At 38.7% G+C, this 14,920-nt stretch overlaps 1 protein-coding gene across 1 annotated transcript in view; it reads left to right on the forward strand.

The window, feature by feature from the left end:
- The first annotated feature begins 7,599 nt into the window (after nucleotides 1-7,599).
- The window catches only part of LOC139723099 (PHD finger protein 24-like), a 29,629-nt gene continuing 22,308 nt past the window's right edge, over nucleotides 7,600-14,920 (forward strand). The window contains exon 1 of the mRNA XM_071634369.1: nucleotides 7,600-8,175. Coding sequence (XP_071490470.1) covers nucleotides 7,600-8,175 — 576 coding nt within the window. The remainder of the gene's footprint in view (nucleotides 8,176-14,920) is intronic.

The following is a 14,920-nucleotide window of genomic DNA, read 5'->3' on the forward strand; positions in this document are numbered from 1 at the left end:
TCCACTAGTTTTCAAATCTCATATTTTCTTATTTGAATATTCATAAATATGCATGATTATTCATGATAAAAAAGACCAATGACGAACACTTAGCGGACCAAATAAAAACGTTTTTTAAACGTTCAATAAAGACGAAGTCGACGTAGCAGACCTAATAAAAACGTTTTGTGGACGTTTATAAAGGACGAAGACGTAGCAGACATAATAAAAACGTTTTGTAGCGTCCATTGACTTTTTAAGACGTTTTCAAAAAAACCCTGCGCTTTGCGTTAAATGCTAAGTCCCAACTTTGACGTTGTATGTACGTTTTAAAAACTTCCATTTTATATGAAGACGTATGGAACCTCAAAAATCGTTTAGGAAACGTTATAAAAAACATTATGTGTTTGCTGGGATGTGTATTTCATTCGGAGTCACAAGCTTTTATACATCTTACCAACAAAAAAACAAACAAACAAACAAAAAACAAACTTCCAAACCAAGATCCTGTCTGACATTCCTGTCAACCATTTTCCACATTAAGCACCTTATCCTGAATCTGAGCGTAACTTGCTTGTTTCTATGTTAGTACTGTACTTGTAACAACAGACACAGTGCAGGGAATGTGTATTCCATAATTATGTTAATCATATTACTTAACAATGGTTGACAGATGATGTCGCTGGCAAGATTTTGGTTTGGAAGTTGTTGTTTTTCTTTTTGTGAGCGTACCCAAGTAATATGAAGAAAGACAGAAATATTATTAAACATACTGAGACACGGGCCTTCATTTTGGTCACCGTGAGTGATGATAATAGTGTTATTATCAGTACAAGTCAATATGCCTTTGCACTAGCTGCATAGTTCCTTTATTTGAGAACTAAATGATTGTAGCAACAAAGACCAAGGAAATATCGTGTAGGGCCTACAGATGTTGCCACTTCCAATCACATAGGCCCTTATTTATTTTGTATAAATGTTAATGCGCCTCCCCATAATCAGATATATGTGGTATGAGTGTACTGTTCACAAGGACAGTTCATAAAGTATGATTTATGCACGGCCGGTGCAAGGTTTATTATGTAAGTACAATATGCCTATATACACATATACATAATAGAATGTATGTGCACATAAGTTTTTTTTTTTTCTTAACCGTGCATGGGATGCCTAATTGAACAAACAAACAAACAAACAAACAAATAAACTTTTGCTGATATGAATAGGTTTTTCGCATTGCACAAATTCAGGATTTGTTTGATTGAAATATGCACCATACTCATTTTTTAGAATTTGTCACTTTTGTGCTTCAATTCATCGTGATCGAGGCGTGGGAGGAGGAGGAGGAGAAGGAGAAGGAGGAGAAGGAGGGAAAAACCCCTAAAATATAGAAGTTGCTATATAGGTTGGTATGAGATATCTTGGGTATACCATACTGTAAGCGGTGAGTAGTATAGCTGCAGTGGTAGCAGGGGGGGGGGGGGGTTAGAGATGGAGGGAGAGAAAGACGGCAAGCCGAAATGTAGAAAATTAGATGTTAGGTAATTTGAGGAAGAGGAGGAGGACATGTGGGAAAAAGGTCCTGTGGAGAGAAACTATATATTTAAACGCTCTTTGTTGCACAGATGCGCGGTCTTAGTGGTTGACCTACGGAGCTGGAGCAAAATCCTTGCATGTCGCCCTCTTATACCGGAGCAATACCCGCTGTTCAAGAAAATTCTAGTACAGTACAATGTACATTACACGTACATGGTATACAACATGGATACTACAGCGACTCTCGGTGAATGACAAGAATCCGGCTTCCTGATTGGCTGTTGCTATGGGAGTTGTCATTCCAGCAAGAGTTGCTATCCTATCATCTTTTATGAAATGGGGACCTGGTATCAATATCGACTGCATGTTTAAAAACAAAAAGGAGAGTCCACTAACAATGACTAGCGTGATTTCTCCGCTGATTTCTTGAATCCAAAGCATGCTGGTGGAATGGCAATTGTCATGGTAACAACAAGAATCCAGCTTCCTGATTTGCTGTTGCTATGGAAAGTTGTCATTCCAGCAAGAGTTGCTATCCTACCTTCTTTTATGAAATGTGGGCCTGGTATCAACATCAACTGCATGTTAAAAAAAAGAAGAAGAAAAAGAAGAGTTCACGAACATGACTAGCACGATTTCTTCAATTTCTTGTAGCCAAAGCAAGCTGGTGGAATGTCAATTGTCATGGTAACGACAAGAATCCAGCTTCCTGATTGGCTGTTGCTATGGGTTGCTATGGAAAGTTAGCATTCCAGTAAGAGTTGCTATCCTACCATCTTCTATGAAATGGGGGCCTGGTGTCCACACCGTCTCTTAAAAAGACAAGAAAAAAGAAGATGAATAAGAGTCCACTAACGCGATTTCTTCAACTTCTTTTATCCAAGCATGGTTTACTGACAAATTGTACCCAAATCTTTGTAACAAAATTTTTTTTAAAAAAGTTGTTTTTGACAACCAGTAGGCCTATATTTGCTCGACATAATTCATGGAATGCACGTTAAGTGGATTCCGTAATACTAGAATAAACTGAGAATGTACAGTCATCGGAGTAACTCGTTACAATTTGATCAAATGAAAATTATCCACACTAAATTTAAAAGCATTTGTAAACTGGAAATATATGATATTTTCATGACATCAATCAACAAAGTCACCGTTGATTAGATAGAAGAAGAAATTTGAGTTGAATTTGAATTTGAAAAGTAGAAGGGTGGATATTTAGTGAAAAGTTGCTGTCTTAACCGTTAGAGCTAATTAATGAGGGGAATGGGGGAATACATTTCTGTACTGAAGAAATGAACATTCTCTGTCCTGATTTAGAGTATGACTACCACATAATAGAGAGCAAAATATCTCTTATTGGTATTGAACTCCAGTTGATAGTAATTTGATGAGGGACAATAAGGTTATAAAACCAAAGTTATGAGCGTCTATTCCCTAAACTATATCCTAGTTATGATAAATTCTATCTTCACGTCCTGTTTTTGTCTTGTTCTGTTTGTTATGTTCTTTCTTTGCGCTCTTTAACTCGAAAATGTTGAAGAAAGTCTGTTCATGCAATAACCTATTACTGGACATGAATGTTGATAATTTTGATATTAATTTATTTCGTTGAAGTCACATAATTATTAAGAAAAGTGTGTGATTGTTTTCGGATAAAACATAAGAAGACGGATTAGCATTGTTGGTGTAATGATGAATCACACTGTATATTTAGTTTTTTTCGCTTTTCGTCAATGATTCTCTTATGAAGATGAACATTAACTACATTTAACACGTACTACCTGCTCACCAAGTTAATGTGTTTCTATACCACTGAGTTGCCAACGATTGCTTTACAATCGTATTTTACAATACAGTACTCATTGAAAGATTTCTAAACCCTGACTATATAGTCGTTGCTCACAACGAAGAATAAGTAAATGACACCGGTTATGCAAAAGTCCACGAAAAGAACACATTTTCTTTATATATTTCATCAGTATGATATCGCTCAGGAAAATTTAAGATCAAAACCGAGAGAACTATTGGAGAAAAACCAACAAAGGCGAACGTGTCACTTGTATAGAGTTGCCCCATCTATTCCCGCGTTGCTAACGACGGTTTCTATCGAATTGCGCAACCTCCTTTCCAGCAGCTATCACAAAGTGCACGTGAGTGTTTTGTGTGGCTTCCTTTCACTCTGAATGTCATCGCCCGACTTAACGCACTACAAGGCACGTTTACCTTCACTTGAAGACAGTTCTTAAGAAATGGGGTGGGGTATGGAGACAGAAGGTGAAACAGAGAGGGAGGGCAGGAGAATTAGAGAGGGTAAAGGGTATAGGGGTGGGGTGGGGAGAAGGAAGAGAGAAACAGACGAATGTTTGGCCGTGCATGGAGAAAGCAAAAATCTAAGCGGGTGCAGTTTATTGTTTGAGTGAGATTAATGTCATCGATTTCCTGCATCATGCATTGTTGATGTCCTTCTCTATTTATACCACATCAATTACAATGCCTTGGAACCAGAACCTCATGTATAAAAGAAGAGTCAATATCCTTCTCTGTTTCTACGGGGCAGGGACCGCTATAAATTCAACTCCAAACAATGTATAACCCTCCTCGATAAAACACTCACCGAGCCAGAGTCATGATACAAAATCGTGGGTACAGCGACGTTGAAACTTTAAAAACACGTTTAAAATCTTATACATGCATGGATATTTCGAAGTTCGAATAGTCCAAAATGCATGATTTTGATTTTGATATTTTGAAAGCAGTAGCAAATGTCTGTCAGATGGTTGTTATCGATCTCTTCATCCCCATTTCCTAATTCCCTCGACAAACACAAATATTTCGTTACATTCATATATAGATTAGCCTTGATCTTGAATTTAAACTGTCCTATGGATTTTACACTAATATATACCACTTTACCATTACGATAAGATTCACTGCACAATATGATATAGTATTGTACCCGTCTAATATTCATATAATTGTACTTATCATCTAACCTCATACAATTATTTTGTTTCACTTTTAATGGTGAATTTGTTTGTTTGTTTGTTGACGTTCACGTAATTGCAGATGCAAAGCATGTCATGAAACAAACAATCATAACGGGAATCACGTAAAAAAATGTTCCCTCACTTTGCCAGAAACATAACAAATGAGTCATAATTATCAATCAGAATCACAGCTTCATCTTAATCGTTCACGCAGTCCATCTCTCACTCCCACAGCGCAAGTCTGGGCCGATATTCTTCCATCTGAATTTGCACGCTTTTCTAATTGGACTTCAGGGAATGATGTCAATAATAAAACGGCACAGAGTGTATGGATACAATCGATGCTATACGACACTTAACGCCCTCAAAGCACTTTTCGACTGTGTTTTGATAAAAGCAGCTACCCAACAGACGACGGTGCAGTCAAACAAACGATATTAATAAGTGCCGTGTCAAGAGACAACTGGGCACTGTTATTGCGTTCATTTTCTCCGCTCTGATCATTGTTACACGAGCCGAGTGATTAAAACGATCATGACGATCCCTCGGGTAATGACAGAAATGAATTGAGTTATTGGTGTTAGCCGAAGATGAGTGCTATTCAACGAGCTTTTCTTTGAGCCCGCATTTTACTGAATGGCTGCTTACAAGACAAGAAACTCCCGAGGGAGTTAATGCGATACAAGCCTTAGAAAGATATATTTCAATTGGAGAATATAATCATTCTTGCCATATATTTCTAGAAAGGATCCATATACAAAGCGGTGCTGAAAGGAGAAAATAGGTAATTTTCCAATAATCCCGAGGGCATAGCAGACTTCTTTTTTTTTACATTCTGACAAAGAAAGACTATATATAGGAAACATAAACTCTTTCAAAGTGTAATCCTTCAAAAGACGGCCACGCTCTTATATCTCATTTAATTAATTTCTATAATTTTAATTTCTTCAAGGAAAAGACCAAAGTGAACAAAATTCACACAGTATTTTGTAAAGATGTTATCGGAGCGCCATTGTTTCTTTGTTTATTTTTCATACTAAACTTGACTAAAGATTTGATACTCAATGTATACTTACTATTTTCCCCTATTTTGGTTTGTCAAATTGCTGTTATGACGTTGAACGGACATCAAGGGCAACTAAGTAAGTAAGTATACAGAGCAAGTAATCGAAAAGCCTGCATTCCACCTCTTCCTGTAGACCTAAAAATTACTATACACAAAGAGTGTAAGCAGACTGGCAACTTATATTCGATTTTTACACGCCTATTCCTGCATGTCCCATAGTAATTATGTGACAAACTAAGAAAAAAAGGAATAAAACACAGTACAGATACAAACAATCCCATAATGATAACGTGAACCGTTACGTTATGATTTTGAAACCCCATTGTCGAATGTATCGAATATCATCATGTCGGCGTGAAGAGACTTCAAAGCAATTATGTACGTTGGAAAGTAAATGGTTGTGTTTGTTCCAGACTTTTTTTTTCTCTACAGTTGTGTATAATCAACTTTTAATATTCCTGGTTTATATTTTTAAAAACCAGTCAGCATAATAACGAAAACATTCCATTAACTCTTTGAGCATGTGCACTTTCTAGTCATAACCAACGAAGAGTTAAATTGGCTAATGTGATCTACATTTTCATCGTTTTTTAGTTTACTTCTAAGCATAAAACGGACTAGTTCCATACCCTTAACTCGAGTTCCAGAAAACAACTTAATGTTGGTAAAGTACAGGTGGCACGTGTATACAATCGATGGCGATGTTCATCATCGATCAAGTTCTCGGTACGGTGCTTGCTAGCCTGGCTTCGCCGCCTTAGAGACCCGTAAGATAGTGTAAAGGACTGAAATACTCTTGGATAATATAGGCCTACTTAGAAACCATCAGCCCAAGCTTTCTATTGTATACTTATTAACATGTGGTCAAGGATGTGTGACTACACTTGATCACGTTTTCTATGACATCATCAGTTACTCTCTCAAGTAATAATGGACTTTGAAGCCGCCTTAATTCTCGTGCTTCCCTTCCCCGCTACATCCTTTTCCCCTGACGTCGAACGGACGCTCCGTGAACAGTCAATTAATGCCGATCAATAGGCCAATCGAGATGAAACAAAGGAAAGAAAGAAATGCTGTTGGCTCGTTCGGGTCGCACATAAAAGAGAGTTTCTGAGGATTAATCGAGAGCGTCTTTCCACGGACGCTTCGAACTCAACGGATGAATGGTTACGGCGTGTCGACGATAGCACACGAGGGCACGACATACCCTTTTCCTTCGTCAGACCCTCCGGTCTATTATTTACGCGCTCCACGGACCGTGACCGCAGGCGAAAAGCGGTGCTAGTGTTGTGCGTATGTGGCAACCAAGTCATTCAGATTCGAGTAAACCTCTTTCGCGAGACGACGGACGCAGCGAGATCTCCCGGTGTTTGGAGTTGCTCGGTTATCCCTCTTGGACTTGCGGACCGATTTGCGTGTGTCGACCTCCAACCCATCTCTACTTTGAACTCAGGAGCTAAAAAAGAGGTGGTATTCAAATAATCACCGATCTTTGATAGGTGTTTGCCCGTGATCTATCGAGAGATTAACCGACACACTTGAGGATACCACTCGACTGGGTATCTTTCAAAGATGCTACGCCCGGGGTGACGTACGTAGGCAGAGCAAAATCCGCCTGGGACGCCTTTCCGGCACAAATTACGGGGAAAAGAATTAGTGTTGTTGACTACACTTCACACTCATCCATTCCTTTGTCGGACAGAGAAGGGATAACCAGTTACAGTTGACAGGACCGACTCAGCGTGTAGTAACTAAGCCTCTTATTATCCAATTTTCTTTCAGCTCTAGATGAGAGACGCTTTACGCAACCTGTCACCGTCTAGCGTCTACCATCATGCTTCATAGACAGAGGCCTTCTAAAAGGGAGGCGGGTATCTTGAGACGACTATGTATGGATTCCACACATGCTCTATTTGGAAAAGTTTGAGATGATAATTTTGACAGTGTAAAGTAGGTCGAATGATGCGTTGGTATAATCATTTATAAAACAGTGCCAATCTCGCACCGTCGAAATAAACTGCCGCCGCCATGGGCGTCACGGTAAGCAAGTCGGAAGACAAGGATAATGTCCGGACCAGCAAAGCCATCAAGGATTTCCGTCGGGTGTCCAAGGGGGTGGGAAAACTGGGAATCATGGCGAGGGATGCGCGACTGAAGAACGAGGCGCTGAACGGGTCTAAAATCGACCACGGGGTGACACCACCTGCCGAGAAACCGCAGTCGGACTCTCGTAAGAGCAGCCTGAGCGAGCCTCCGGAAGTTCTCCGGAGACCGTCAGTTCCCCACTACTACGACGGGACCGATAGGGGTCACACGCTGGTCTACAAGGATACGACAGACGCCTGGGCAGCACTAAGGGAGGGCTTGGTCCTCGACAACATCGAAGAGATCCCCGACACGGAAATCAGCGTGGTCGACAGCACGTTGGGTGGATACAAAACGGTCGAGAAGACGCGGGGAGCTGCGGGGACGCAGCTCGGTAGTGACACGTATCCACTCAGCGGGAAAGACTCATATCATAATAGAGGAGAGGTTTCCCTAGAAGAACAAAACTTTGTCATTCCGTTTGCCGATGGCACCGAACCAGATGGTTGGAAAGAGAAGGTAAAGTAAACATTTATGATACTGTTTCAAGTAAAATATTGATGATAATCATTAACATTAGCAGCGTGACTGTTATTACGCGGGGGGGGGGGGATTAGTTGGGACGACTATCTCCATTAACACGCACTTTGTCAGAAGAAAGCGTGTGTGTGTGTGTGTGCGTGTGTGTCAAAGAAATGTGTTACCATCTGAACAAGATGTTGCATCTCTTACGCAACCCTTAATTTCTATAGACCGTCGTCGTGCTGGAGACAATATTTTTTCGCATGCAATACACATCATAAGAAACACTGCTCTCGAAAGTCACATTCGTCTTTGTACAACAACATTCTTCAGGGAAGTGCCCCTCAGATGGAGCATAATGTTGATCTGATTTTTAAAAACACTCCTGCAGCATTTTTGTTTTTATCTTTTGTTTTTGTGTTTGTTTGTTTTTACTTTGTTTCGCCTGTAATCATGACTTTGGGAGCGTAATGCATTCTGACGTATGAACAGTTTCAACAGAAGAACTTTAATAACAATCTATAAGAATATTCCTTCTATAGCCGTTGAACGGTATCTTTTTAATAGGGTCCAATTTTTCTCTTTTCTTTCCTTTTCTTTGTCAATTTAAAATAACAACATGAATGGTATCTTATATTATTTCAGAATACGGGATGGATTAAACGAATATACGTCGTAATGAATTTAATCTTTCCGGAGAGGATGCTTGTGTAACAGGAGTCGAAAAGTAATTCATGCACATTGAAATCAAGTGTGCTACCATAGCAACGAGAAGAGAGCTGGTGTCTTTAACATTCCATGTCAACTTGACTATTACGCAGGCGATAGAAGAAAGAAAAATCTAAACCTTTCAGAGTGCCCTGTTGTTTATTGATCTATGAAGATAACAAAGAAAAGCGAAAAGAAAAGAAGTAAGGAGTATACCGGACGCGATCAACGCCAAACAAGAACGTATAACTCAGTCAACTTGGCAAAGATTAATTTTTAATCCAACTTCGGTTGTACGTCAAGTTGCCCAACGGTCACATAAAGCAGGCAGGTTTACTAGAAATGGACATTCCATATCCTCTTGTCTTAAGTGGTAGAAAGAGAGCAAATAATGCACACCTGTTAATGATTAATACCAGAATATACACCATGGCTCTAAACACTTGATGTCCGTCGTCACGTAACTTGGTAGTCAAAATACAACTTCTGGATCGAGACCAATTATAAGAGAGGGGGTCTGCTAAGACGGGAATACAATATACAGAAATACAAAATCATACAAATACATTTGTATGACCATTGTTGATCTGATCGTAGTGATCTGAAGAAATCGTCAATATTTAGCCCCAGTTATCACAGGTTAATCATTTGTATCATTATCGTGCTTACTAATGTGTAATCAAGCTGATTCTTACTAGTAGACAACGACTAAGTTTTTATACTTTCAAAATAAAGTCTTTCCCACTGAAATGACCCAATACAGATCTGTGCTGAGAAATGCTGAACAAGCCCTGACTAATCTATTACAAAAAAAAAAATATTTACAGTTGGGGAAACGGAGCATTTGACGGAAGTATGTTCAAGATGTAAACAAAATGTTTACAACAAGAACATCGCCAACAACCGTACCATTGGTTTGAACATTATGAAATGAAAAAGTATCGTAAAAGTCCTCCATCTATACACCTCTGCGATTAAAACCATTTGAAATAATAATACGCTCACAAAGTCACAATGCCAAATCATAGCCACCCAAATAAGATTTTGTGCGAAGAACATAATTCTTATCGTTGAATTCATGCAATAACAAGTGCACGTATTAAGTATTGGTTACAGGTCGAACTATAGCCATGACATCATTACCAAGTCCAATTTGCATATTATGCAATTATTGTCTAACAGACTTCAGGAGAATACACGTAAGATGAGATGACGAACCATTATGGAAAGTGGTATACGCTCATTCATTCTCACGTTAAGAAGAGCTAGGGGTGGTATAAGCTATTATAAGTATCTTGTGATGGATACATCAAACATTCAGTTAATGGCGTTAACGTAATGCTTACGTAATTAGCTGTCCCCTTCATCGTGGCACAACCCTACTGCGTATCAATACTGTGGGGAGAAAGTTAGTCAAAACATATATATTATCATTTTTCTCTCCAAATTGTTTGTTGTCTGAAATGAATGTGACTCGCTCTTTTACAATGTGAAGAAAACATATAAGAATATGATATAAGAACTATTTTTTTAACCTCAAACAATCCGCAGATCATTTTGAGGCAGTTTCAGAAGATTTTGATAAGACTACCAAAATCTTTAAATCAAACTTTGTATTTCTGTGTAATTTGCAATCCCAAAGGATTTTGGGTTGTTTCCTAGAAATCAAAATGTGAGCAAAGAATTATGAAGCAGCGAGATTATTCATTCTACTTTACACACTATAGTCGTTCACATGACCCATGCGCCTGCATTATTACGTCATTATGTCATTAATGCTCTACGTCTATTTCCCGTTATCATATTATCATTAACGTTTATGCCTATATACCCTAATTGATGATGAATGACTTATTCTGCCTATGGGATAATAGCCTTTTTGATGTAAGCAGTGGTCTCCCACAGGGCTCTGCTATCCTTATTACTCGTAGCATTGCCAGGCACCCAGTTATGAACACCTATATGGGGACCATCTCTATATAGAAAACATCTTGTCTGAAGATGTTCGTGGATGCATGGTGGGATTCGAACCTTTGACATCCTTTTCAATGGCGTATATAGTCTACAAATGTATACCAAATAAGAATATTACTGTTTCATGCATTTTGTTTCTGGAAACGCCATTGTCTACAGCACCCATCTTTTCGAGCATCAATTACCACGGTGCAATCTACCCATTCAGATGGTTACCGTATCAGATTATCTACGTGAAAAATCGATGAGTAGACAAAAGAAAGATACGACGCCATTATAGACGATGCTATCACCTCCCTGCTATCACTAGAGCTTTAATGTAAAGCATGCCTCAGACGTCGCATCACACTCAATATTACCACAATATATCATACTCTACGGGTTTAGGTGTAAAATCCTGCGCAAAGTTTTATAAAACCATCGCAGACGGAGTAAATGAATCCCCGCGGCCATTTATGTTTCGTTTGACTTATTATTTTCATGACACCGTGGCGGTGCAACGTCATTCATTCATTCATTCATTCATTCATTCATTCATTCATTCATACATAATGTTCATTTTCACATTCATATTTACATAGAACAATGCGACAATAATGATGATAACAAGGTATGATGATGATAATTTGACTAATAAAACCAAGTCATGAAGTACGTGGCTATTAAAAAGGCAGAGTATCATAGCCTTATTCAAACTAATCCCAAAGAAAAATTAACCCAGTTTTTTGTCCTCTTTTATAAAGCACAGTCGACACATATTGGCATATACACTCGCATACAAGCACGTTGATGCAAGACGCCTATCACTACACCCAGCAATACACCTTTGTCGATCGTGCTAACAATCACAATTATCAAGGTGCGTCTATTGCACATGCAGAATCATCATCTTCCAGTTTAGTGTACTTTTGATTCCTAATAACAGAGACTTTTTTGTTAACCATACATTGTCTTATTATACATTTACATCATGGGGGCAAAATTTCTGGGTCGTGGGTCTTAAAAAATAGCATTTCTGTACGAAAGATGTAAGGATTAGAGGCAAGTAAACATCTTCTAAAATTTCTTGCACCATAATTTTGAGTCTTTCTGCTTTATTTCAAAATCGATGATTAAGTAGTGAGAAATAGGCAAAACTCAACAAACTAACTAAACTATTATAAACCAAACCTAAAGAATTTAATCGTGTATATATATACTATGTAGGCCTATACAGTCTGCTAGGTCGGTGGTTTTACTTTTTTTTTCACTTCTTGTTACTATGATAAGTACCATCCAGCCAAAACGAAAACGAAAAGGAAAAAACAACAACGAAAGCTCTTGCCACTATAGTCTGACTAGACAATGACAAGGATAATATCCATCCCGAATACAGAGGAAGCAATAATTATTTAGACGCGACGGAGACTAATTGCTTGGCTTTTCTTTTATTCAAAGGTGGCCTTGATAAAATGTTAATATCCTACATCATGCCTTACCTTGCTGTTATCGTCGAGCTGGCCAGCGTTCACTCTTTTCAATGGTTTTGCTATTAAAAAAACACCAAGGTTTCGCCATTATTATTATCACTTGCGTGTCAGACATGCGCTGCGCACACACATGAATGCGATCCGTTGGTGTACATTGCGCAGATGAATGAATATAGCATCACCTCATCAAGCATAGTCCATTTGATACTCTGTATGACAGGCGTGACAGGCATCTGAACTAAAAGCGGGTGAATGGATAGATAGATAAGTGGATGAATGGATAGATATATAAGTAGATAGATAGATAGATATATAAGTACATAGATAGATAGACAAATAGATGGATAGATACATAGATAGATAGATAGACAGATAGAGAAGGGGGGGGGGGGTAAAGTATACCCCTTCTGATTTCTGATGTTAGGCTCGTTTCCAGACGGCGCTCCCTATTATGTGTTGATCCACCGATCCGTCAGTGGCGGTAGCAACCTCCGCAGCCAACCCATCGCGGTTTCTCATTATTAGATACAGAGTACATAGATGCTTCACAGGACTACTACATGTATCAGGTCCGTAGTCATGGTGACGGCAAACTACACCAAAAGTCACGTATCATTCAGTGCACTCAGGTTACCTGATAAGATGACTTTAAACAAGATCAGAATAATTATGATCAAATCGACAGTGCGTAAATATCATGAATTTGGACCCAATGAAAAAAAAAAGTATCATTATTATTTGCATGACTGTGGGTAACGACACAGGGGACTTTTCATCTTTCTGAACATGACGTAACATTGTGTATAAGAAGTGAAGCTATCGGTTGGTGATTGATATAGTAGACGATTTATAAAGTACGGAAGAGAAATACATGAGTATTGGTCAACGGTAAACACTCTCACGGGAGTACAATCTGTATTTAATCAACATTTTCGAGGGACGGTTTTTCTGTTTATCATTCACCTTGCCTTAACACAAACGCCAAGCACTGACATAATCTATTTGCACATGAACAATAACCATCACCAGTCTGATCACACATAAAATTATATGTATATATATATATATATATGTATATATATATATATATATATATATATATATATATATATATATAATACGTGCGATAAAGCAGATGATAACATGAAAACAGTGAATATTAAAAGATTGCTTCAGCCGAGTTTGTATGTATAATAATAGGATTATTATGTAGTCCCTGACGGCATTCAGGACCAGAATAATATGGCCCCTTCCATCCCTACTCAAATGACCTACTCGTTTGATGTAATAGAAACATAAACATGATGAAACTTACGAGGTTTTACAAATAGCAAACAATACTATAACCTACGAGAAGTACCGAAGTGATGATGTCACAATAGCTTGGGCAAGTGCCAGGTGCGAGTATGGCTAGCAACTACTGTAGTGTTCACAAAATATTCGGGCCAGGTGAGGTTGTTTAGAACCAGTTTCCATGGCGATGAATAGCTGTGACATCACACTTTGGTGCTCTGGTATAGGCTGACCTACTAAATAATAGATAAGCAGAAAATGACGAGCATCTGAATTTCTTAGGAGAAAAGGCCGTTTCAGAATTAAAAACGGATCTCCCCATTTATGTCTCTGATATCACATGGTATAAATGTAAGCGTTCCCCCCACCCCCCCCCCCCACCCCGTAGTACTTGGCCATTTAAAACAGATGAAACCCAGGGCCCTGTTGCATTAAAAAAATAATAATAATCAAACAAAAGTCAGGAAATCAAAGGTAAGTCAATTACCTGTCAATCATATTTGAGAATTCAGACGTTTGTGTTTGATATTCTGACTTATGTTTAAACTCAACATTATGCAACAGGGCGCACTATTCATTTGCTGCGCGGTGATTCTTTATTTCTTCCCCTACCGTGGGGGAAAATGTGAATTTTTCAGGGACTGCAAGGTGAGAATGGAACAATGGGCGTCATTGGGGGTGAATAAATAGATAGCAGATACATTACTTGATTAGTCAAGTGAAAGCTTAAAAAAAAATAATGATAGAGTGTACTAGTGTGTGTGTGTCAGTTTTGATTTGAACATACAGCAGGTAGCTCGTCGTCGATCATTGTGAGTACACGTATCATCACGACCTGTCTCCATGGAAACGCGGACGGGCGTGCAATAAGGCGGTTAACAGCTTCTCGTAATTTTGGTAGCAACTTCGTATGGATTATTTATGGTCATGCTGTATATTAGGCCATCTATAGCCATGACTTAAGATTGTCCATCTCTGCTATGTCCCCGAACCTCATACATCTTTTGGGACAAACATGGCTGCCATTATAATTATGGAGATTCTATTATATTATTATACAATCAAGGGCTTTTTACACTTGTGTTTCTTAACCCCGGACTTTCTCTGACCCAGGACTATTGTTAGTCCCGTACCAATTTTTTCAGCTTTTTACACTCGCCAATTAGTCCCGTACTATCTCTTGTCCGGGGCTAAGGAGAAAACTGACCTTTTTACACTCGTATTTCTTAGCCCCGGACTTTCCAAACCACATGAATATTCATAATTACGCTGTGTACTGTACACGTACACGCACGCAC

The sequence above is a fragment of the Diadema antillarum genome, unplaced genomic scaffold (genome assembly GCF_040938485.1).
Source record: "Diadema antillarum isolate AM-2024a unplaced genomic scaffold, OU_Dant_1.0 scf00000180, whole genome shotgun sequence".
In the NCBI taxonomy this organism is placed as follows: domain Eukaryota; kingdom Metazoa; phylum Echinodermata; class Echinoidea; order Diadematoida; family Diadematidae; genus Diadema; species Diadema antillarum.